The 26,199-nt window shown below is 35.9% G+C and overlaps 1 protein-coding gene across 2 annotated transcripts; it reads left to right on the forward strand.

The window, feature by feature from the left end:
• The first annotated feature begins 4,135 nt into the window (after positions 1–4,135).
• DRT111 (D111/G-patch domain-containing protein) lies at positions 4,136–26,090 on the forward strand. 2 transcript variants are annotated; one of them, XM_088979192.1, is made up of 3 exons: positions 4,845–5,169; positions 5,528–6,515; positions 25,533–26,090. In XM_088979192.1, the coding sequence occupies exons 2-3, from the start codon at positions 5,622–5,624 to the stop codon at positions 25,827–25,829; spliced, it is 1,191 nt and encodes a 396-aa protein (XP_088835318.1). In that variant the 5' UTR covers positions 4,845–5,169; positions 5,528–5,621; the 3' UTR covers positions 25,830–26,090. The 2 variants fall into 2 exon arrangements, with proteins under 2 accessions (XP_088835317.1, XP_088835318.1); XM_088979191.1 differs by having other exon boundaries at positions 4,136–6,515.
• Positions 26,091–26,199: the final 109 nt, after the last annotated feature.

Below are 26,199 nucleotides of genomic sequence, written 5' to 3' on the forward strand. Positions count from 1 at the left end.
TTGGTTAGAATAAAGAAAAACATTTTGGTCATAGCATCATCAAGGACATGGGACAAGTATTTAGCATTATAACTTACAGTATTTTTATAATGGATTTATATTATTTGTAAGTTGGTTTTGAATATAATTTATATCCCTTATCTTGATTGTTAGGTTAACTCTAAGGCTAAGAGGCTCTACACCACGAGTTTTTGTGGATTATTATCATTTTAATGTAATTTTTAGGGGGACAACTCTTACTGATCGGTTTATATCCCGTTGGCACATGTGGTGTTATTTTCTCTAGATCTCAAGCAAATGACATCCAAATTAAGCAATCCATTGAAGATGTCTCACATCCTCAAATTAATGAAGGTGATGATGCTATTATTGATATTGTTGAACATTTACTTCAAAATACTTTGAAGGAATATCGAAATAAGAAGGCATTGGACATTAGTGAGATATGAGAAAATCTACTGAAGTTGCCAATAAGATCATGACTTCATTGGTGTATGTAATCAATATTATAGTTGAGAGAATTGAAAAATGCTTTGTGGCAAGTGTGATAGCATATATAAACCTAATAAGACTAGAGTATTGAGACTACTACAAAATCTATGAAGTGTTTTAAATGCCATATGCAGTAAAGTGGTATTTAACTTTGCTATTTCAACTTACGAAAATATGTATTATTGAGGTTATAGATAATTTTAGGCACGAGAGATCAATTAAAATTAATTCATTCACTTAGACATGTTGAACTTTGTTTTTTGTAGAAGAATGTTTCATATGCAACTTGTTGAATGGATTTTGTTTTTGTATAGATAACTTATTGAATGAACTATTTTTTAATCACATTGTATATTATTATTTATTATAATCATTAAGTATTGATATGTGTTTAATGGGAATTAATGATATTATTATAAGTTGGGAGCATTTGTTGCATATAGTTGTAGTAACTCTATAAGATAAAGAATAATTAAAATATATTTAGTTGAGATTATTGTATACATTAGCATATAAGCAGAATAATATTATTCTCAATACAACTTATCATGACGATATATTATTAAATCAAGTTATTTGTGTAATGTCATTTTGAACAAATCAAAATGTGTCTTTAAATGTTTAGATTGCCTCGAAATATATTTATCAATTCGTTAATTTATTTGATATAAAGATATTTAGCCAAAGATAATCAATATGTCTATATTGATTTACAAGTAGGGATGATATATAATAAATCACTTCGACATACAAATTATTTTCAACATTCAGGAATAACATTATTTTGACAATTTTTATTTTGAAATCAAGGCTTAATGTAAATATAAAAAAGAAATTATCCACCAAGAACCTTAATGTGTTCTGGCTAATATTTTGAGAAAATCTAAGTGTTAACCATTATTTGAGGTAATAATCCTAAAACTCTGCTTATTTAATAATAATTATTTCTAATAAATTGCATTTAAATATTTGTTTTGTATATTTTTTTGCATAATTGTATTGATGCAATAGGTGGCACATATGTCCATGCATGTATGTCAATCAATAATTAAGTTATGTTTTGAGGAAAAAAGTCAATGTTAAATCAAAACGGATATGCACATGCTCATTTAATATGTTATTTACATTTGTCAAGGTATAATAGAATGAAATGACTAATAACTTGAGGGTATTCTTAGAGACAAACAATTCAATAACCTATAAATTTATTTCCTTACCCATTGCAGATTTGCAAGTTATAATTATTTGTATGTATAATTATAATTTGATGTTTTTATTAAAATAAGATTAATAATTTTTTTAATATAGGAAAATACTATGTGATTGATTTAATATATGTAAGTATTCTTGGGTTTTTGTCCATTTTTTCACTTTAAAATATACTACTTAAAGGATTTGAAGGGAAAAAAAGGTAATTGTCAAAAAATTATTGAAGAACAATACAATTATGTACATTGTTCATTAAGAAATGTGATAGAATGTTGCTTTTACGTCCTAAATGTAAGAATTTAAATCTCAAAGTTTATGCTATCATATCTAATGTATAGGTAAATTCAATTTTTTTTTTTTGCATTTTTTGTGTTGTACAATTTTATTATTTTGTTACACACACAAGATGAATATTTGATGGATTTCTTAAAGACAGAAACACTAACTGAAGATAAGGGGGGATGTTCTGCAAAATTTTTCAAACAATAATTAGTGTTGGGTCTTAAGCATACAAATAAATGAAATTAATATGAGATGGAATCATATGTACATGGAAGATCATTACAACTTTAAAATTATTTGCCCTTGGCCAATGAATATTAGGAGAAGATGGACAATATTAGAAAGAAAATGTTCATGCATGTAGTGAAGTATTGTTTGTAATGTGGTGAGCTAAATGGGCCTATAGTGATTTTTTTTAATAGGTGAATGCGCAAGTGGAACTTGTAAGTAATAATAGCATATGTCAATGTGTAAATAGGGACTACGATAAGAAAATGCATGAATGAGCCCCATTTTATTACTTTGTGTATGCAAATGTATAAGTGGGAACCACAAGTAACGTTTTACACGTATATAAGAGAGATCAACAAGAATGGTTGTTAAAGAGTTTTCCAACTTTTGAAAAGACCTTTAAAAAATTGCAACCAAATGGTCTTTGTTATTTGAAAATCTACCTACAAAATCTCATCCGTTTTTTGAGGTCTTTAGTTTTTTGAATATGTTCAAAGTTTTGAACATTTTTTTTTACATTTATTCCTCTTGGTCTTATTTATTCATTTATTTATTTTCGTGTACTCTACCTATAAAAGCTCATATGTTTTTTGAGGTCTTGAGTTTTTTGAATATTTTCCTAAAAAGACTTGTCAAATGCCTCTAAAGTTTTGAACAATTTTTTTTTTTTTTTTTACATTTTTTCCTCTTGGTCTTTTTTTTTTCTCTAATTTTTTTGGTGTACTCCTTGTACTGTAGCCATGGTAATCTAACTTTGCCAAAAAAAACCCCCCAATAAAAAAAAATTTGCTAAAAAGAATGGGAAACATCTTGTAATTTTTAGTTTCCACTTTATAGTTTTGACTAACTTACCACCGCAAGTAGTGCCTATCTCCAACATCTCAATTCCTTAACACAAATATTGCCATTTATGGAATTGGAGTTGCTTTTGGACGATGATAAGTGCAAGATAGATATATAATAGATTGTGCGAGCTAAATGGTTACACGATTAGTGGTTGAACACGTATGAATCACATGTATTAAAAAAATAATAGAAATGCTATGGACTATTCATAATTTGATATTAACTTTCCTAATAAATGTGTGATAAGAAATAGTGAAGGAGAGGGGACCTTGCTAAGGTGGCAATTTGAGAGATGGTGTTCATGGGCTGGTTTGGTTTGGTTGTATGTTGTTTGGCCAACCGAATTGACATAATCGGATTAGGAAATTGATCATAAAAACTAATCTATCATTAGTGAAAACCACCTAATTCGGGTTATATTAGCATGGATTAATTTATCGATTTGATAGATTGGTTCAAAAGGTTTAAATTTAAAAATTGCAATGGTGTTATTCGAAAATAAAATTTTAAAAGATTTAAATTTACAATTTTGGTTATTTTAGACTGAGAAATATAAGAATTTTCCCATTTTCTCATATTAAAAAGATTAAATTTAATAAAATATTAATCTATATCTTAAATTGGTTTTGATGATTTGCACATTCAAATTATTCATATTCATATCCATAGATAAATTATATATATATATATATATATATATATATATATATATATATATATTGTAAATTATGATTTATCCCACCTCACAAAAAAATATACTTATTTGTTAATTTAATTTAATTTTATTTTACAATCCCCTATCAGCCCAAACCCAGGCGGTACTTAACCGAACCGATTTGATCAATTTTTTAAATACCCAAACCGACCGATGGACCGGTTAACTGTGGTTCGATTTTTCGATTTTTTATGCACTTAAAATAAAAAAATCTAAAAATGTCGGTGGACCCATGATTGCTGTTGGTGCCGGCCATCTGTTATTCTCCTATCGTTGCCGACCATCAGTTCAGATACTACATCGAATCATGACGCTTGTAACAAAGTTATTTTCAGGGGTTCCTGTAGGTTATCGCGGTGAAAGCTTGAGGTGGTGTTTGGCGGAGCTGCAGAGAGGAGAGGTGAGAGAGAGAAGAGATATACAGATTACAGAGATGGTGGCAGTGCTGCGACTGGCGTTGCCATTTAGTGCAGGCAGTTAGTGCGAGCCACGCGGCAGAGATGACAGGCGAGAAGCCGAGAAGAAAATTAAAAACTATCGGTAAGGCGGCGACCAGCATTGCCGCTTGGTGTTGGTGATTGGCGCGGGTTGCATGGCGGAGATAACAAACGATAAGCCGAGAAGAGAGACGAAAGTTAATTATCCCATCACACGCGGAAGAGTGGAGATTAAATTAGTGAAGATGGAGGTGGGTGGTGGGTTTTGAAGATCGAGGATATACAAATGGATAGAAGTAATGCCTTATTTTTCTTACCTATTTCCGTGTTTTTTACCTATTTCCGTGTTTTGATAGTGTAAACTAGTTTAATCTTCTTTTTCGAGTCAAATCAACGATTAATCAAAGGGACCGAGAGAAAAAGAGAAATTGAAAGTTTCGAATTTTGAAAAGACAAACCGGTAGTCAGCAGTCAGCAGAGTTTCAACCTGTTTCTTGAAAATTTTCGGTTTGATTTTCAAAAAAAAAAAAAAGAATATATCTTATAAATATATGTTACCGTATATGTATCGATCGATTCGGTTAACCTCCGGTTTTTTAAATGGTTAATCGAAACCGAATCGAAACCGTCGGTTTTTAAAAATATCGAACCGAAACCAAATCGGTTAATCGAATTTTCGATTCGATTTCGGTCGGTTCGGTTTTTCCGTTTTATTTTTCTCACCCCTAGGCGGTAGTCGATCCCAAGTCTCGTCTCTCCGCTAGACCTTACCACCCGGATGCTTTGATCCTTCGCGGTAATGAGTCTAATGACATTTAGCCGAGGCCACGCACCCTTGCTCAATGCTCACTGAGGAGTTAACTTGGTTATTTATATATCTGTGCGCGCCCAGGCTTTGAGGGAAGAGTTGCGAGTGGCGACTGTGGCTTTTCTTTTTTCCGTAGTTGCAGAAGATCGGTACGTTAATATTTTATCTGTTCTACTTTTTCCCTTATTTATAAAAGGTTATATCATAAAAACGACGACAATTTTCATTATTTTCACCGAAAATGTCCTCTTCGCTTCATATGATTGATCCCGATATGCTGTTTTTTGGATCAACTTTATGTTTCCCCATCTTTCACTCTCTTTGGGTCCAAACCCTAACCCTAGAAATGTTAAAATTTCTTATTTGATTCGATTACTCGACCCGAGAGGAGTCCCTCCACATTTTTGTTTGTTTTATTGGAGAATCTCTTGTTTGCTTGATTTTTTTTCCCTAATCGGTTCTGTGGTGATATTCCGTACTCGGTTTCATCCATATGAGTGAATCCAGAAAGAAGAGGCTTGAAGTCTAGAAGCTTGCATTGCTTGACATTCTGTACGTAGTAGTTGTTCAACATAGGGGTGAATAAAGAGTAGAAAAGAGAATGCTTGGTGGCTTGTATGGGGATCTCCCTCCTCCTTCTTCGGCACCTTCCGCGGATGAAGAGAGAAGCAGCAACTCTGCTGTGTGGTCAAGCAGTGCCAAGATGGCACCGGCTACATTGCGGAAGCCCAGCTCTTTCTACACACCACCCGCTTCGGTTCTGAAAGCCCAACAGTCACAGAACAAAGCGAAAGTCGCTACTTCGTCCCAAGCGAAGACCGTAACTGCAGTTGCAACTTCATCGGCATTACCTGATGATGGAGTGAAAAGCCCATCGTTTCAACCTGCTCTTGTTGGGGTAACTTCGACAGTCATCGAGGAGTATGACCCTGCAAGGCCTAACGATTACGAGGAGTATAGGAGGGAGAGGAAGAGGCGAGCTTTAGAGGCTGAGATGAAGAGGGAGCTAGAAAGAAGGCGACAGGAAGAGGAGGAGAGAGAGCGAGAGCGGGAACAAAGAGAGCGAGAAGCAGCTGAAAGAGAAAGGGAGAGGGATTACAGTGAGTCAAGATCATCATTGTTGAATATTTCTGGGGAGGAAGCATGGAAGCGGCGGGCAGTAATGAGTGGGACCTTGGGAGGACCACCGCCAAGGTCACCTTCTCCTCCATCCAATGGCGATGGGTTTACTATTGGGAAATCAGGATCTGGTGGACTAGGTGTTGGTGCAGGTGGGCAGATGACTGCAGCGCAAAGAATGATGGCAAAGATGGGTTGGAAGGAAGGGCAGGGGCTTGGAAAGCAGGAGCAGGGGATTACAACTCCTTTGATGGCCAAGAAGACAGATCGACGAGCTGGAGTAATTGTAAATGCTAGTGAATCTAGACCGGAGAAGAAGATGAAGAGCGTGAAGTTCAATGGCCCACCCACTCGTGTTCTTCTGCTCCGGAACATGGTATGCATAATTTTAAAATTTTCTTGTGAAATAGAAGCTTTTTACATAGCATTTAGACATTTTTTGGGGTTTCATAAAGAAAAATATTCGTGATTAGGGTGAGGGTGGGATGGTGGGTTCTGGGCTTCTCTGTTCCAAAGAACTGGGGTTATGCCGTCTGAAGCCCTTCCTCAGAAGGGAAGAGTTTTATGTCTGAAGCTTTTTAAATACATTTTGCTCCACTAGTTTTGTATATTTTTTTGATCAATTCCACTGGTTTACATATGCTTAGTTTTAGCTGATTGTTTGTTTGTGAGCTAACAGCATTTGGTAGTCATTGGTTGCTTATCATAGTCTCTTCTTTAATTTGTTGATTCATGAAATGAATGGAAATATATTTTCTGTCATGCCCTTGCGATAGGATCACTTTGTTGTACTATGGGTTCATTACATTGTTGTCAAGATGTCACCTAGGTGGTTAGCTTATTGTTTGTTTACCAGATAACAGCATGTGGTTGTTATTGGTTGTTATCATTGTATCTTATTTAATTCATTGGTTTTTGAAATGAACGAAAAAAAAAAGATTTCTTGTAATGCTCTTATGGATAGATCACCCATGGAGGGCTGGTCTTGCTTAATTGCCTACCTATTTTATACATACTACTATGCAACACTTTTGTATTCTTTATTTTTTGTGATTATAATAATAAAATAAAATAGAAAATTCATCAATTGAAAGATGTACCAACTAAGCTCAATAAAAAGTATGTGTTATTGGTCAATATAAAAAGACATTCACCAGGAAAGGCATAATGACCCTCCAGTTTAATTTTCAAAATTTTCAACATAATATCCATTTGTTTCTTTTCAAGAGCCTGCAACTTATCCTGATGTACTTTTGTTGTACTGTGTTTAATTTTATGTAACAAGATATAATATGTACTGAGTCTGAAACCTCTAACTTAGCTATGGACCTTGTGCTAGTGGCATAAATGAGAAGTTACAAGGGGATGGTGATCCTGGAAAGCATGATTAATATGATGCCTTAAGAATAATATACATATCTGACACGCCTTTTTCACTATATTCTTTACTGCTTTGGTTGGATGAATCCTTGTTAGGCAACCGACTGAAGATTGAAAAATACAAAATTCCCTCTTTTTTTTCCTTTTTCTTTTTCTTACCTGTTGCAGCTCTTCAATGAGATGTGGTTGCTTTGGGAATTTTGCAATCAGTGTCTTTACTAAATAATCTGCATCAAAATCAATCTTCTAGGTTTGTTTTTTTAGAGTTGAAAGTAGTCAAGTAAATTCCTTCTCGTGGTTCACTGGTTTGTTTGCCACAAAAAAATATGCTCTGATTCTGTTCGTTAAACTTATTATGGGTGGGAAAAAGGAAATCTAAAATGAAAAGAAATGTTTAAAACAAATAAATCTTAATAAATTCAAACGTGAAAATGGAAATAAAGACTTTGTCACTGTTAAAAAATGTTTGGATGTTCACTGGAGCATTCATTTAAATTGATTGTTCACTAGCTTTGAGAAGACATTCCTGGGGATGGAGGAAGAAGGAAAGACATCTGCTTGGTTTTTGGAGGTGATTGTCTTTTGGTCTGGATAAATTTCTCTCTTTTGCATGGGTGTCTTGTTGGGAGATTTGTCCAGTTGGAGTTGGTGGTAGATGTAATGGGAGATAGATATGTGAAGAATGAATGATGGGCCATAAAATGCATATTAGAAACAAATACTTCTCTTCACTTTTGTATGTATTGGTTTTTCGGACATGCATTTTAGTCAGCTTACTGCTCATAACTTGTCTCCTTAAGCTTGTTTCTTGGACTTAAAAGTGGCAAATTCCAAAGATAAGATGGTGGAAGTGGTGGTCCAAGTGTTCAGGCTAAGAGGCTATTTGGTAACTGCTAAGTGGATGCACTGAATGACTTAGGCTCCGTTTGGGAGGGCTGAGCTGAACATTCAATTAAGCTGGTTCAGCTGCTTTTTAGGCGCTTGGGGTTAAACCATCTAAAGAGGCTGATGCAAAGTTGCAAACAGCCCAAAAAGTGACTGATTGACAGCTGGTTTGGGTTCTCCAAAATTTTCACCAAACATAGCTTAAAGGCTGTCACTGTATCGTCCACCTTGGAAAGCCAGAAGCCATTAGGAATGGCAATGGGGCGGGGTATGTATACACACACAGACACACACACAAACACACACACACATATCTATCTATCTATCCATATATATATATATATATAATTGGTGATCATATGTATGTATGTATCTCTCTCTCTCTATATAGATATAGATAGAGAGAGAGATAGATAGATAGATAGATACATACATACATACATACATACATACATACATACATACATACATACATACATATGTTCACGATAGAGAGAGAGATACATACATACATACATATGTTCACCAATTTTATATATATATATATATATATTGGGCTTGGGCGGGGACCTCAATTCCCATTCCCGACCCAATGGGGTTGGGGAAATTGGGTTCTCGCCGGGGATGGGGAAAATTGCCATCCCTAGAAGCCATTGTGCTTTAGCCCTCCTCAAAGGAGGCACTTATTGCTTAGGATTTTAGTGAATAAGTTATTCAGGAGGTTGCAAGCTCCTTAGTGACTGGAGCTGATGTTGGGCTGATTAGTTCCTTCTCTCTGAGGTGTTGTAGAAGTGAATGGATGTATATTTGTAAGATTTGGGATATTCCTTAATCATCAAAAAAAAAAAAACATTTGGGATATTCCTTGTCATTTATGCTCCATGTTTTAGAAAATAAGAAGATGGTAGATCACTTTCATACATTTTTCACTCTGTATTTTTCTACTTTTGGCTGTCTTCGTTATTCAATCCATGGCGAACTTTATCTACCAGCCAAAGTCCTTTGAGATATGCAGAAAAAGGTTTACAGGTTGATTGGTTTGGCTTTTGTGTAAGCTTTGCTGTTTAGGTTTTAAAGCATGCTTCAAGAATAAGATTGTAGTTGGTTGTTGGCTATTGAATTATGATTTAAATGTTAATAAAGTATGTGTAAGGCGATGGTGATGACTCCGGTGGTTTGTACTTTGAAAGTTGGAGTAATGCTGAAGCTCCTGTGGTAATCACGGTGAGTCAGTGAAGAAGACCAAGCACTAGACTGGGGTCTGTATAGGAATATCCTAGGTTATGGTTCCTAAGTTGATACTCCCTTTTTTGATGTATGTCTGATTCTGGTTGTTTGTCTTTGGGATCTGAGTCTGTATTTATAGTTATTCTTGCCAGTTCTTGGACTTTATTGCTTTGTCTTAAAAAGTCACATCAAAAGTGTTGTTAGAATGTTTGTTTGACAATGCATACTGATCTGTTATGCCACCTCAACTTGGCTTGTTATCAAAGACCGTCTTGTGCAGGTTGGTACACAGTAGCACACCTTTCCCAATCTCACACACATCTCTTGGACATGTTCAGCTGCTCACCACTGCTAATACTTGCATTTCACACGCTTCTCTTAATTAACTGCCTCTTTTGCATCTCTATTGCTGTCTAACTATGGTATAATTTTTTCTTTTTATAATAAAAGAAAATTAATGAAAAAAGCCTACAAGAGAGGTGACAAGCAGTCACCCACAAAGAACACCCAGCACCCCCTTCCACCCAGACCCCACAACAACAAACACAAAAAATGTGAGACATGTGCCAGCCTCCATTACTTCTCTGCATGCCCATCACCACTCCCAACTTTTGCTTCATTCCAAGCCTCTCCTCCTTCTCCCGCAATAACTTTCTTTAGACTCTGCTCCCTCTTTCTCTCGAACTCTTCAATGGCTCTTCTAGCAAGCGCCTCTCCTCCCAAAAAGAAAGGGCCAAGTTTTTTCTCCAATTTTAACATTTTGCTCAGCAATTTTCTCAATACCTGTCCACCTTTCTTCTCCAATTTTCTTTTGGAATCGTGCCAACTATACTCAAATCAGCACTTTATCTTTAACCTAGTTGTCCAAGTACAATCAAGACAAACTCATCACAAGGAAACACCATTTTTCAAACATGCATGTGCCAACATCCATATCATCCCCCTCAACAACCACACCCAAGCAAAAGAAGCAACTATGCAATCTGCCTTTTATTCCTTTCTCCTCTTCCTCTCCCTCTAATACACTTGGAGGACTCCGTTACCATCTTAGATGTGTAGTCTTCTATTTGAGAAACTATTTAGGTGTCCTATAAAAATCTCTCCTTATTTGATTTCTTGAATTGGTCCATTGAAGATTTCCTAAAATCATCTTTTAATTATTTTTCATCTGGACTCACTTAAGGTGCATGTGCATAAATAACATTCAAAATTTTCTTGCCTAAAACAAATCTGATTATTTGATGCAAGACCCACCCCAAAAGTAGTTAATTAGGTGGCTAAAATGGGTCCTAGGTATCAAGAGGAAATGATAGAGAGAAAAAACCAGTCTCTTACCTTTGTGCTGTCTACACCAATGCATTTTACCCATTAAGCCTGTTTGGGAGGGCTTCAACTTTGATTGAGTTGTGTTGAAGAAGCTACTGAAACTAGCTTCACCAAGAAGTTGATTTATTAGCTCAATTAAAGTGTATCATGGCTTCTTGGATTTTTTCACCAAACATAGCTTCAAGCTTTTTGTGTTGGGTCTAGGATGCAACGGGGCACAGGTTCAGGTGGGGATTACATTCCCCATCCCCGACTCCGACCCCCAAAATTACCCCCATCCCCGCCCTGATCCCCGACGGGGAAAGGAATCCTTCCTCCATCCCCGACCCCATCCCCGTCGGAGACCCGAATCCCCAAATTCCCCATCTTCTCTCTTTTTATTTTAATTAAAATTTTAATGTACTACTAAAAAATTAGGAACTCTCTTGTATCCAATAGGATATAGAGAAGATATACAAGCAGCTTAAAGGTTGACTGAACACTAAGTTGGTGAAATGGGGGACAGTTCCTTCGAGGCTTTAAATCTCTGTAACTGAATATGTTGAAAAAGTTTGATAAAATTGACAACCATGAGATTTAATAAGCTGTAATCACTTCAAAACAAAATGATTGAAGATAAAACATGTTTGGGAAAAAAAATTGAATCGAAACTTACATGGTGTCAATGTTGAACAAGGGCGACGGCGATGGTGCCAAGGACCGTTGCGAGAGTTGAGAGAAAGACTGAGAGTATGAGAGACTTGAATTGAGAGAGAGAGAGAGAGAGAGAGAGAGAGAGAGAGAGAGAGAGAGAGAGAGAGAGAGACCATTGCGAGAGTTGAGGTCGGCAAGGGCGACGATGACGAAGGTTGAAGGAAGATCTTTGAGTATCTCTTCTCTGTCCTTTGTCGAGACTCGGGTATCTCTGTCCTCTCCTTTGTCTGATGTTTGACGAGCGACGGGGCGAGTGGTGACAGTCAGCGGTGGCGGTCGGCAAATCGGCGACGAAGATGAAGCTAGGATTCAGTCGTCTCTCTTCTATCTGTTGAAGACTCGAAGTTGATTTTTAGTTGAAGGGTTTTACTAATTACTATTCGAGTGTTTTAGTGTTTTACTTTTTTTTAAGTTTTAATCTTTTAAAAAAGCGAATAATAAATTAATAATTATATAATATATAATATATAATATATATAATTTATAATTATAATATTATTCGAGGCCGGGGCGGGGCGGGGCGGGGATTGCATTCCCCATCCCCGTCCCCGAACCTGATCAGGGATTCGGGGATCCCCCCATCCCTGACCTCAACCCTGCCAAAGTACCCCCCATATCCGACCCCATCGGGTTGGGGAGCCCGGGTACCCATTGGGGACGGGGAAAATTGCCACCCCTAGTTGGTTGGGCTCACCTTATAAAGTTAGAAGTCCCGACCCCATCGGGTTGGGGAGCCTGGGTACCCGTTGGGGACGGGGAAAATTGCCACCCCTAGTTGGGCTCACCTTATAAAGTTAGAAGCCATGGCATGAAAACCCTTCCAAACAGACACTTAAGATACTAGAAAATCTGGTATTGGACAGCTTAAAGAGAAAAATTCCTCTCTTCGAGGAAAATGGCTTTGGAGATTTCCGAAAGAACCTAATGCTCTTTGGACTGCTGTCATCTCTAGTAAATATGGATGAAATACAAACAGGTGAGATTGCAATCTCCATTTGAACAGGATAAAGGCCATCAATCCTTGGAAAGGTATATGCTCCGTTCATACTTCTTTCTTTCCTTTTATAAGGTATAAAGTGGGAAATGGTTCTAAAATTAAATTCTGGAAAGATCTTTGGTGGGGGGAATCTACCCTGGATGCCTATTTCCCTAGGCTGTTTAACCTCACCCTTGTCCAAGAAGCCTCTATCTTTGATTGCCTCCCAAACCAGTCCGCCGAGAATTCTTTAAAGCTCCACCTCAGAAGACCCCTAAGGGACTCGGAGATTTCTGATTTAATAGCTTTAATCCAAACTCTCAAAGATGCCTATATATCCCCCTCATTCTGACACCCGAATATGGACCCTTCACCCAAATGGCGAATTCTCTTCTAAGTCTATGTTTAGGGCTTTGACTGTCAGCATCCCTCTTTTCCTTACAAGAAAATTTGGTGCAGCCACATCCCCTCAAGAATTTGCTTCTTTGTATGGGAAGCCTGTCTCCAGAAAATTATTACTTGTGATCTCCTTCAGAAAAAACTTTTGGGAAGCATTTCTCCTCATGTTTGTATTTTATGTCTCAACGAGTGAATCTGCAGATCACATCCTTCTTCATTGCAGCTTCACTCAAAGGATATGGTCCCATTTCTTGAATATGGCGGGGTACAGCTGGGCTTTTCCTAAACACATTATGGACAACTTGAATCAATGGCAAGGAATAGGGCTTAGCAAAAGGGGTAAAGTCTTTTGGCAATCAGTGCCTCATGCAGTAATGTGGGGCGTTTGGGATGAAAGAAACACCCGTATCTTTGACAATAAAAGCAGAACCTTGGAGGAGTTAATCTCAGATATTACCTATCTTTGCATCCTTTGGTTGGTGAATTCAGATCTATTTAAAGGACTTTCAGTCAATGATATTATCAGAAATATTCACCCCTTTCTGTTTCTGCCTCATCCTCAGTAAACTCCCTTGAGGCATCCCGTTTCCATCTGTGAAGTTGTGATAACCCTTAATTTTGATGGTTGTGCCTTAGGCAATCCGGGCTTTGCAGGTATTGGTGGTACAGTAAGGAACGAAAGGGGCAATATCTGCTGGACTTTTAGTGGCCCAATCGGTTGGGCCGACTCCACAAAGGTTGAAGTGATGGCTGCTCTCATTGGAATCAAGATAATTAAGAATTTGGGAATTCAGAATTTAATCATTGTAGGTGATTAAGCAAATACAATAAAATGGTTAAGAGACAAAAAAGGGGGCCCTTGGAGACTTTATCACTATTTGACTAAAGCTTGGGATTCTTTCGATGGATTGAATGTTAACCTAGTTTGGATTCCTAGGGAATACAATCATACTGCAGATGGCCTAGCTAAATTTGGTGTGTATTTGAAGCATCTGTATAGCGACAAGCTTCCTCCTTTGTAACTTGCAGCCCCCCCCCCCCCCCCCCCCCCCCCCGTTTTGTATATCTCCTCTTGCTTTATTCTCAATAAAAATTTTCTCAAAAAAAAAAAAGATACTAGAAAATCTGTACGTGCAAAAACACGTGGCAATTTCAAATGATAACAACAACAATAATAATGGTATATGTATATTGGTGATTTATTGCCTTTCAACTTAAAGACTTGTATCAAATCTTCCAATTCTATAGCTTATATCTATATTTCAATTTATAGTACTAATTGAACCATTACTTGCCTAGAGATTGATCAAACTAATTGAATAGTTACTTGACCAGGATTTTAGGTTCATTTTCCACCAAATTGCTTATTTGTAAAAGAGCATTGACTTGACCAACAACATGGTGACTTAGCTACTCAAACCATTAAATCATTCGATTTGTTTAGTAGGGTGATGTAATAGACATTAATTTTCTTTTTTCATAATTTTTGTATTCCATTTTTATTGATAAAAAAATTGTATTCTATTTCCATCATTTAACAAACATGATAGTGGTTTCATTGCTAAGGAAGTTTTAAATTTTGTATTCCATTTCTATTATTCATAAAAATTCTTCTTATTTAACGTACCTAAAAGCCAATTTTGTTTCCAAGTTGATTTTGAATACATAAGTTTTTATACTATTAAAATTGTTATTTGCAAATTTAATTAGTGAAATTTTATGACAAGAAACAAAAATATATTAAACATATGATTCTATGAGAGAATGGAAAGAAATGAAAAATAGTATTCAATTTACAATTTACAAGTCAAGAAAGCGTCCAAAAGCCTTAAAAGATTTATCACCATTTCTTATAGATTCCAAGTAATGTAATTCATCCACAAATCAACATGTAGCTCCAAGTGTCTAATTAAATTTGTTCAGCTAAATACTCCATGCAATTTCAATTAAAACTCATTAAGCTTTGTAATTTATAGATGTCTATTTAGACACATTGTGATATTAAAAAAAATCAGACAATTTGTGTAGTTATTTAAGAAGCATAAAAGAATTCCATTTTTATCCTCTTATATAATTTAGCAAGAGATTAACAATGGAGGGCTCAATTTGTTCTATTTTGATATCATTTTAAATAATCAACAAAATTCTTGTTTTGCCCTCAAATTCAAATATGAAAGCATTAACACAAAGGGGAAACTTCTTATAGATTGTCCAGAAACTCTAGGGATTTTTAGTGATTTTCCCAAAAATAAAAGTCATTAATTTGTAATCTAACTTATCCTACAATTGCTCCCTTGCCTTCTCTTGGGCTTTAAAAGAATTGACTTTGAATTTTATCAATCTTTTTGGGGGTATGTTCATTTGAACATCATTTGAAATAGAGGAATTACATTCAATTATTTTTTCTTTTTTTTGCTCCATGGGGTTACACACTGGGGGTGGCCTATTCCCTACACCCATAACCCCCAACCTAGGTGTAGGTGGGATTTGATCCAAGAGACCTTACCAATTGGCTAGATAACGCCTTGTAAATGGAAGAACCACATTCAAAACTTATTTGATAAGGGATCAAATCTTTCATCTTCAAAAACAATATTCAATTTCTAACACTATATTTTCTTTTTAATTTTAATTGTGATGTTATTCAAAGCCTTCTTATCATTTATGCCTTGAATAATTGGGGCACTCAACTAGTTTTCTTTGTTTGTTTATATTGAGATGCTCATAATCTTAGAAAGTTTTTGAACCTGGCAATTTTTTTAGAAAAAACTTGACTTTGAAATGGATATTTCGGATGAGACCCTCTCGAACATCTTGAGATTGAGCAGAAACTAATAAACCCATGGAAAAGCTAACCCAAAAACCATAATCAAAATTGTGGAATCACACTCGAAACCCACATTTTAAAATCACTAAATAGTGGCAACTAAACTTTTGAAGATAATAACAATGATTTTGTTCAATATTAATTAATTAATTGTGTGTGTGAGAGAGAGAGAGCTAAAAATTCCATGAAATTTCAGTTATAATTCATTATTTATTAATTAAAAGAGAGAAAAATACATCCAGCTAAACAATCCATGAAATTTCAGTTACAATTCATTTAAGTAACTCATTTAAAACAATCAACAAAATATCAAATTTGTCCTCAAATTCAAATCTGAAAGCATTAACATAAAGGGGCAAAATTTGTCCAACTAAAATTCCAGAAAATTTTAGGGGCTATTTGTACTTTTAAAGTATTTTAGATTTCTAATACACCCTCTCAAGCTTGAGCATTCATGTCCTTCAGCTTAAACTTGATTGAAAAGTTGCCCATTTGCATCCAAGTTCGATTTCTAGGAAAAAATCAACCGATTGGATATTAGAGTTCACATAAGTTGTGGTGAATATATCATTCATGATATTTTTCCTAGCAAAGTGGTAGTCTTATAGTCTACTTATGCTTTGTTCTCTCATGAAACACGGGGTTAGGTGCAATTTGAGCAATTAGTTGATTGTGACAACATGGATTCATGGGTGCTATGTAGTGTTTTAAAAGCGCAGGCACAAGGGTCAATTTATGCCCGAGGCGCAAGGCGAGATGCTTGCCTTTTTGAAGCAAGGCACAAAAAATACAAAAAAGAAGCTAAAAATTAAAAAAATGTCAGAAAATTCAAAAAAATGTAAAAATTTTTTAAAAAATATTACACATAATATTAATAAAAATATAAACTTAAATTTTAAAATAATGTTTTAAAAGACCTATTATCTAAAATTAAAATACATAAACATAAGGTGTAAAGCATATTCAAATGAGAATTTAAAAATAAAATCGAACATATAAACCGTATGAACCATTTAAAAATAAAATCGAACATATAAACCATTTTCAAGCATGTAAAACCTCTAATCTCTTTTTTCACTCAATTGCATTACTTTAATTAGCTAATGTGATGTAAAACATATTACATTCCTGATTCTACGAGCTGCCTTTGTGCCATGACCCTCGAGGCAAGCCCAAACAAGTTCACATTAGGTCTTAAATTCTTAGTTTTCACACAAAAAAATAATGATTTTATTGTTTTAATTGCGTTTTAAGAAGACATTTTATTAGGATGAATGAATGAACAACATTACCAAATTGCTTTTTAAGAAGACATTTCAAAAGGCGCATGCCTGGGTTGAGGCGCATCAGGCGCACCAGGCATGCGCCTTTTGAAAGGGTGTGCCTAGGACCTAGGCGAGGCTCATACCTTGAAATGCGGTATCTAGAACTACAGGAATGAAAAGAAAAAAATTAAGTGGCTGACTAGGGACATTGAAGTGAAATACGGTTGGGTAAAGAGAACTGCTAACTCACTTGCTGATGGGTTAGCCAAGCAAGGGGTGAATAGGGGATCTTTCTTTTGGGCTCATTTCTAATCTTGTATTTTTTGTTTTGCTAAAATGGGGGAATTATGAAAGTTTACCTCCCCCTCTCTTGTAATTGAAGTTTCTTATTCTTAATAAATTCTGCCATTACTGATCAGAAAAAAAATATTTTGTACATTATATAACATAAAATATTACACAGTATGTATTATTGGTGTCATATTATAATATTCATATCACATATAAAATATAACATAAAATAATATATATATATATATATATATTTATATATGCATTTGTATAAATTATATATAAATGATGTGTATATAAATACATGCAGGCTGGTCCTGAAGTATTTGGGCCCAGGCTCGACCCTGAAATTTGTGAGCCAGATGCAGGCTCGTCTGGGCTGGGATGATTCTAGCTTTGCTTAGGCTTGCATCAGGACTAGAAATTTGCAGGTTGGGTCTGGGCCGAATACTTTAGGCCCTGCCAGATGAAAATATGCATATATGTTATATATAGTTATATGCATGTAATATTTATTATACTAAGTGTGCATGTATGTTGCATGTGGAAAATGCCATGCCACCTTATGTTTTAATGTGACATTTGAAGCAAGTCATCTTGTCCAATGTTCCATCTTAAGTTTGAAAATTTGAATTGCTGTTAATGGAATTGTGTAGCATACTAACTTAAGTGCATAAAAAATAACTTGTAGGGAAGTACTAAAATAGTGCATCAAAAGGAACATCAAAGTAAAATATATTTTCAGTGATAAATCTAATGGGCAAGGCACTAAAAAAGGAAGAAATGTTGAATTGATAAGGGACATCAATTAAAATTTGATCCTTCAATTAATGGGTAAAACTAGGGCAGTTTAATGGCCAACGATAAAGAAGACTTCTTACCCATAAATCTAGAAAGCCACTAATTAGGAAGAAGAGTGAAGTATCGAATACACTTTGAGCACTTTTGGTTACTAATTTACCATTCAATACATGTTCAGTACTTGCAGTCATTTAATTTTGGCCTTTAAGCAGGTTTTTTTCAAACATGTATTTGAATACCTCTTCTTTCCTTATTTACACTTAAAAAAATGTCAAGATGGAAGGATAATTTCTGTCCAAACAAAAAACCAGAAATCTTTTTAGAACATCCATACATTTTATAGTAGTATAGATATAGATAAAATATGTTTTTTATACTATGAAAATTATTTTGTATCGATTTAATTAGTAGAATTTAATGAGGAGAAGCAAGAATACCTTAAATATAGAATTCACTTGGAGAGGATGAGAGTCAATACATTAAATATGGGACTTAAACGAGAGGGAATTGAATGAACTGAATAGTACTGAAATTATGTTTTTGCCCTTGTAATAGAGTGACCAAATTAAAATATGGGTAATTTAGTCAAGAAAAAGTGTGGGAATTAGGGCTGTTCATGGGTTCGGTTCGGTTCAGTTTTATTTAATATTGCCAACGGAATAGTACTGAAATTATGTTTTTGCCCTTGTAATAGAGTGACCAAATTAAAATATGGGTAATTTTGTCAAGAAAAAGTGTGGGAATTAGGGCTGTTCATGGGTTCGGTTCAGTTCAGTTTTATTTAATATTGCCAATGGAACCGACACTTTTGGGTTCACCTTAAGGCCAACCGAAACCAACTGATAAAATGCAAGAGCTACATGTGTTATTTAGATTGACTTCGGTTTAATTGCTTTGACTTGGACCGAACCAAAATCAAAATTTGCAACCTTTAATCTAATCTCAGCTGCAGTCTAGGATTCTGCTCTCTATAGGCCTATCTATAGACCTGTCTTTAGACTTAAACCCTAATCAAATTGTACTGTCTATAGACTTAATCTGTTAAACCAAAATCAAATTATGCTGTCTATAAACCTATTTTATAATAACCTCCATTTACAGGCATACATGTAGATGGCTGTAATTTCAAGAGAACCCTCCCAGTCACAACACTTTGACAGCCTTTTTATTAATAGGTTAGGATTTCAAACTTTGCAGCCTTTTTTTACTTTATAAGTATCATGTCTTTTTGTAGGAAAATAATTATAACTGAGGAGAGTCTTATAGAAGTGAGTGTAGCGGCTGACAAAAGTCAAATAAGAAAAGAAAAGGTTTTATACCATTATATATATGCATGTTGGTTGGATCAGTTTCAATTTATGTTTTAAATGCATTACCCGCAACCAAACCAAAAATAGTCAGGTTTTGACACTTCTCTAACCAAGACTGACCGAATTCTTTTAGAAACCAACCATCAGATGGTTAGTCGGTTTATATAATTTTGTGAAGCCCTAGCAGAAATCTAACACCTCATTCATATTTTTTATTGTAGTTTAGATATGGATTATCATTATATAAGTATTATGACATGATACATAAATGCAGATTGTATATAATATTTTATATTATTTTAAGTATAACATATATTCTGAGGGCAGCCCAGTGCATGAGGCTCGCACTATGTGGGGTCTGGGATACGAACCTTACCCTTGCACATACAGAGATGCTGTTTCCAAGATTTGATCCCTCGTCACCATGGTCACAATAGATCAATCCAATGTTGCGCCAAGGCCCACCCTTATAACATATATTCTATATATTATATATTGCTGTTTTTTGATAAACGATTAATACTCTATTAATATCGAAAGCTTAAATTAGTAGAAGCGTCCCTTTGAGAGGCGCGAGTTGCGACCTCCCCCAAATCTATTCTATATTTTATATATGTTGTACAACATAGTATGTTGGTTTATATTATGTTATATATCACCATCAATGATCATGGAGGTTTGCTCAATCAGTCATGTTCTTTTTCTTGCAAATCTTTCTTGAACTCTCTTGTTGCCACCTCCTCCTCTCCTTCTTTCCCTATTAAGGAGCCTCGACCCATTCCTCCTAAAATCAGTGCTTTCTGTTGGGAAGTTTTCCGTGGTTGCATCAACACTTGTGACTTGCTTCAGAGGAAGAGACCAAAGTGGTGCTTGTCCCCAAACTGGTGCTCCTTATGTAAGCTGAATGGTGAGACTGCTTTTCACCTCTTTATCTCTTGTCCCTTTGCTGCTAACTCTAGTTGGGAGTGGTTTTCCTCTCTGTTTGGTTGCAGCTGGAACCCTCCTACTAATCTAGAAGATATTTTTAGCTCCAACATATTCAGGTGCTCTAAAAGGAGAGGCAAAGTGATGGGAAAATGCACTAGAGTAGCAGTGGCTTGGATAATCTGGTAGGAAAGAAATCTGAGGATATTTGATGATGAGGAAAGACGTAGAGATACTGTGATTGAAGTGATAGCAATAAGGGTGACACATTGGGTGATAGCTATAAGGGTGGCACATTGGGTGAAAACTTGGAAAATCTTTGCAGATTTTAAGATGGAAGATTTCTTCAGGTCATGGGGAAGAATTGCAAATATTGCTTCTAGAAGACCTATTGTAACTGAATTTTGGTCCCCTCCGGATGTTGGGTGGAAGAAGCTAAACTTTGATTGTAGCTGTTTGGGAAACCCTGGCCCATCGGGTATTGGTGGGGTAATATGGGAGGAGAATGGAAATATCATTGCCATGTTCTCAGGCCCTATCTAGTATGGTGATGTGGTAAGTTCAGAATTGAAGGCAGCAGTGTTTGGTGTTGAGAAAGCTAAAGAGTTGGGGATTAACAGGTTGATTATTGAAGGCGATTCAAAAGTTGTTGTAAACTGGTTGAAAAAAGAGGAAGGAGCAATCTGGAGATTAAGAAATGAGTTCAGGCACTTTAAGCAGGCTTCTAAAGATATGGAAATTCACATAAGATGGATTAGGAGGTCAGCTAATAGCATAGCTCATGGTCTAGCTAAGCAAGGAGTCCAAAGGCAATCTATGTTCTGGGCTACACTATAGCTAGTGGGATATCTTTTGGGGCTGGTCTATAACTAATGAATTTGTTTCTTGGGTCCTTGGGGCTTCTAAAGATATGGAAATTCATATAAGATGGATTAGGAGGTCAGCTAATAGCATAGCTCATGGTCTAGCTAAGCAAGGAGTCCAAAGGCAATCTATGTTCTGGGCTACATTATAGCTAGTGGGATATCCTTTGGGTCCTTTGGGGCTGGTCTATAACTAATTAATTTGTTTCTTGGGTTAAGCTTGGGTTTGTATTGTAATTAGTGGGGTTTATGTGGACTTTTTGTTTAGCACAACTTCTTGTTTTACAATATTTTGGTAATTAATGAATCTTCTGTGTTGCTGATAAAAAAAATCATGAGGGTTTGGCAGAAGTTTCAGTGTTGGCTTCTAAAGTGACATAGCCCTCCTCCTTTATCAAGCTTTGGGCCTCTTATAATAGGTGCTAAGCCTGGATGATCACCCCTTGTCATGAATATTCTGTTCCTGCACTGCACCTTGCTTCTGTACTTTATTTCATGTCTTCCAAGTGGCTAGGTTGCTTCCCAGAAATGTACAGTACCTAATGGTGGATAGGATGATCATTTCTAGGCTGTGCCTGGGCCTGGAACTTTAGGTTGAGCCCGCAATATATATATATATATATATATATATATATATATATATATATATATATATATATATATATATATATATATATAGATAGATAGGAGAGAATAAAAACCTATTCAGGGACCTCACCTAACAACTTAAGCTTTTAGGTTCAATGGTTCCTTGAGAATATATTATAAAATGACACATAATAATTTTATATTTATATAAATTATAACATATATTTTATCCTACAACTATTAGAGTTCAGATCAGCTCCCCACAGTGTGCCCAACAGCACATCCGAACTGTGTATTGGGAACATCTCCCCGTGACAAGTACGGAAGATGTTCCTAATGCACGGTTGGGATGTGCTGTGGGGTGCGCTCTGTGTGGAGCCAATGTGGATTCCAACTATTAATTTCTTTTGTTTGAGTTAAATGTTGGATGTTTCTGCCTTGCCTGCCAGAGGAAGCCTATGCATGTGTTCCCAGAGAAAAAGAATCCCATATCCATCTATTTTGTGGTTAATCCTAATAAATTTCTTCTCTTTGCTTAGGTTCTTTCTGTGTATGATTTGTTTGGGACTTCATGTTTCTTCTCCTTGAATGCAACTTTAATCTGGATTCGCAGGGCTCTAATCTCTGTAGCAGATAGTTTAGTCAAGCCTGGTGCACACAGGGAAAACCTTTATAGTGATAGTGCCTTTGTACCCTGTGTCAGGCTAGCCTTATTTGTACATCATCTCATGCACTTTCTCTTTAATAAAGATACTCTTTCAAACTAACCTTATTTGTACATCTTTCTCTTTAATAAAGATGCTCACTTCCCCGGTCCATGTTAGCCCCATATCCCGCCATGTATTGGTGTTCTCTCTTAACAATAGGAGATATTTTAAGTAAATATTTAACTCAAGGCATCCCAGAAGGGACTCATTTTGGTAATGTGACAAAAGATGTATTTTGTCCCATGAATAAAAACTTGTGAGGGGGAATCTTGCCCATCGAAAGATTCATTGGTTGTCTAGATTATCACTAAATGACCCAACTAGTTCTCTTTCTCTCTCTCTCTCTCACTCACTCACACACACACATTCATTCATACACAGAAGCAGGCAAACATGAATAATCATTATGCATAGATGACTATTTCCTTCAATTAAAAAGAATGGGAATCACTTCCTAGACAAACCCTTAAGCTGTGTTTGTTTTGAAGGAAAAAGTAGGGAAAAGAAGGGAAAGGCAAGGAAACCTAGGGAAAGTTAAGGAAACCTTTACAAACCTTGTATAGGTTTCCTTGCCTTTCCCTTCTTTTCCCTACCTTTTCCTTCAGAACAAACATAAACTTAGGGAGGGAGGTTATCATGTTCCCAAAAGTCATCAAATAAATCATCATTGAAGGTTATAAAATATTAGCAAATGAAAGCCAAAGAAGATGATGACTGCTGACAAAACTGAGAGTTTAAGTGAACCAATGGAAGAGGAAGGTCTTATGGATGAAAGACACTGCATCGACAAGGCCATTGACTTGAACGAAGTGGTTGATGTGACAATGGAGATGGGTAAAACCCTGGGTTTGTTTGTGTTGGGAGGTGAATCCTTCACGAGGAGATTTTTCATGTTAGAGCAATGTTACGAGTTGCCTGTGTGGGACAATGGTGGAGATCTTCAAGCGCATCCGGCACTGACTGATGAGAGTTATATTGACTTGAGTACAATTAGACCAAAAGAAGCTGATAATGAAAGAACTAGAGAGTTGGTGGATGTTCGGTTTTTTTTTTAGAAGAACACTGTCCTAGATTTAGAAAGGATTAATGAGAACCCTTTTTGTTTGATGGAATCCAAAAAAAATGTTGCAGCAAATAGAAGACTTAAAAAACCAAGAAAACATAGTAATGTCTTGGTGTCAAAAGCGTTTGTGAGACTAAAAGGAAGTCTCTTTGGAATTGGACCAAACAAGATTTTGTTTTAGGATTAATGAGAACCCTTTTTGTTTGTTGGAACCCAAGAAAATTGTTGTGACCAATAGAAGACTTGAAAAACCAAGAAAACATAGTAATGTCTTGGTGCCAAAAGCGTTTGTGAGACTAAAAGGAAGTCTCTTTGGAATTGGACCAAACAAGAATTTGTTGAAGGTCAAGAAAACCTAAAGAAGATGTTAGCCTTTTAGTGGATCAAATGTCATAGCTTGTGAGTTGTTTTTGGCTGTGGTTGTTATCGAGTAAGGATGTGTGCTCATGGGTTTGAAGTGGTTCTTCTTTTTGTTTGGCTTTGAGTCTTGAGTTTGTCTTTGGGCTGTTTTTGGGTCTTCTGTTCTGGGGTTTTGTTTTGTGGTGATTTGTGGGTTTCAGCTGGTTTTATTGCGGATAGGATGTCTTGGAATTCTTGTGTTGGATTTTAAAGTTTTGTTCTATTCTTTTCTCCTTTGTAATTTCTTTTATTCCTTTTAACAAGTTTTATTTGATTACCGAAAAATGTAGTGGTTATTAGCCACATGCTAACTTTTTTTTGGTAGAATAGCAATGTGCTCCATTTTCTCTTTGACCTGTAGAACTTGCATACAATTGCCCTTTTCTTCTATACGACAACTTTCACAAATTTAATGTGCCATATGAAGCATTTTACCTCATCATCATCTATAAGCCTTATCCCAACCACATGGGGTTGGCTACATGAATTGTGTTTTGCCATTTTGTTCTATGTCAGCAAATTTCCAGAAGAAAGATTATGCACTCTGTGGGGCCACCTGAAACCAACTGCTGTTAATTAGTGTTCTAAACCAACTCGCAATTAGAACTGTTATCATCATGTTGATTTCTGAATCTTGTGTTATGCATGCTCTGCCATTTTTCTTTTTGACTTGACATTTTGACAAGGTGTAGATTGTCTATCGTTTTTTGTTTTGACACGATATATTTTTTTCATTCTATTCTGTATCAAAAAAAATTCAGAACAATGATTATGCATTCTGGTGTGGGCAAGGGCCAGCATGCTATATCTTATTGAATGGAGGAATACAGGGCCACTTGAAAGCAATTGCTGTTAATTAGTGTTCCCAATTCACGGCGGAGATGTGTTGTGGGGGGCTGATTCAGTTTAATTCAGAATTCTGAGGTGGAGTGCAGTCTACTTATCCCTATATATTATTGAGTGGATGGATAATTGTCCCTACAAGAATAAATAACATACAGCAGTGTACGAAAGTAGCATAGTAAGAAAGATACAATTACAATATTAACCCCCTTGTCATCATGTTGATTTCTGAATCTTGGCTTATGCATACTCTGCCATTTTTCTTTCTGAGCTGACAAGGTATAGATTGTTTTTTTTTTTTTTTTTTTTAAATTTTTTTGTCAGCAACACATGATTTTAGGTGTAGATTATTTTTTGCTTTTGACACGAGATATTATAATATTTGGTCATTCATCAGTCTCGTTCAATTGATGGTCAGGCTTTTTGACTTGTAAATAAATAAACTGATTTCATAATTTTATGAAGGATTCGTAAATTTGATGTTGTTGAATGTTTTGATTTCTGTATTCCAGTGCTTTTTTATGTTGTATTAGTGAATGGTCTACGAAACTTTCTGCACTGTTAGAATCGAGCTGGAACCGGAAGTGCCTTGTCAGTTGTAACCGTGTCGTGCTTTCTGTTCACAGGTGGGGCCAGGAGAAGTTGATGATGAGCTTGAAGACGAGGTAGCGTCAGAGTGTGCCAAGTATGGGATAGTAACGAGGGTTCTCATTTTTGAAATTACAGAGCCAGATTTCCCGGCGGATGAGGCTGTTAGAATCTTTGTTCAGTTTGATAGGTCAGAGGCGACGACTAAAGCATTTGTTGATCTTGATGGCCGTTTCTTTGGTGGGAGAGTGGTTCGTGCATCCTTTTATGATGAAGAGAGGTTTAGTCGGAACGAATTGGCTCCAATTCCTGGAGAAATCCCTGGTTATCCATGACAGGTTGAGAGCTATAAGAGCAAGAAATCGAGATAGAACAGCTATTACCCTCTCATCCATGTTTTTTGGGGGGGGGGGTGACTTGTGGTTGGATTTAGCTTTTGGATGTCATGAAAGTCCACTGTAATTCTGTATCTGGAAAAGTTAAATTTGGCATTGTTTAGTTTGCACAAGCGAGCAGTATCAGAATACCTTGTAACAAACAGTGGTTTCGCTACCATGATTCCATGAACAGCCGCTAACTTTGGGATCTTTCTGTGACATCGTTGACCATGTCTTGTCTACAATTTAGAACGAACAATTGCTCATAAACCTTTGACGAGGTTTTGTGCTTTAGGCTCAGTTTGGAAGGAATACAAATACATATAAA

Source organism: Nelumbo lutea, chromosome 3 (assembly GCF_056320005.1).
Source record: "Nelumbo lutea isolate HS-2025 chromosome 3, American lotus-T2T, whole genome shotgun sequence".
NCBI lineage: Eukaryota > Viridiplantae > Streptophyta > Magnoliopsida > Proteales > Nelumbonaceae > Nelumbo > Nelumbo lutea.

Bases quoted from the DNA above. Each gene is read 5' to 3' on its own strand.
- DRT111 (XM_088979191.1), top strand. From the start codon at position 5,622: ATGCTTGGTGGCTTGTATGGGGATCTCCCTCCTCCTTCTTCGGCACCT. The intron at 6,516-25,532 runs GTATGCATAATT...TTCTGTTCACAG, and splicing joins TTCTTCTGCTCCGGAACATG to GTGGGGCCAGGAGAAGTTGA.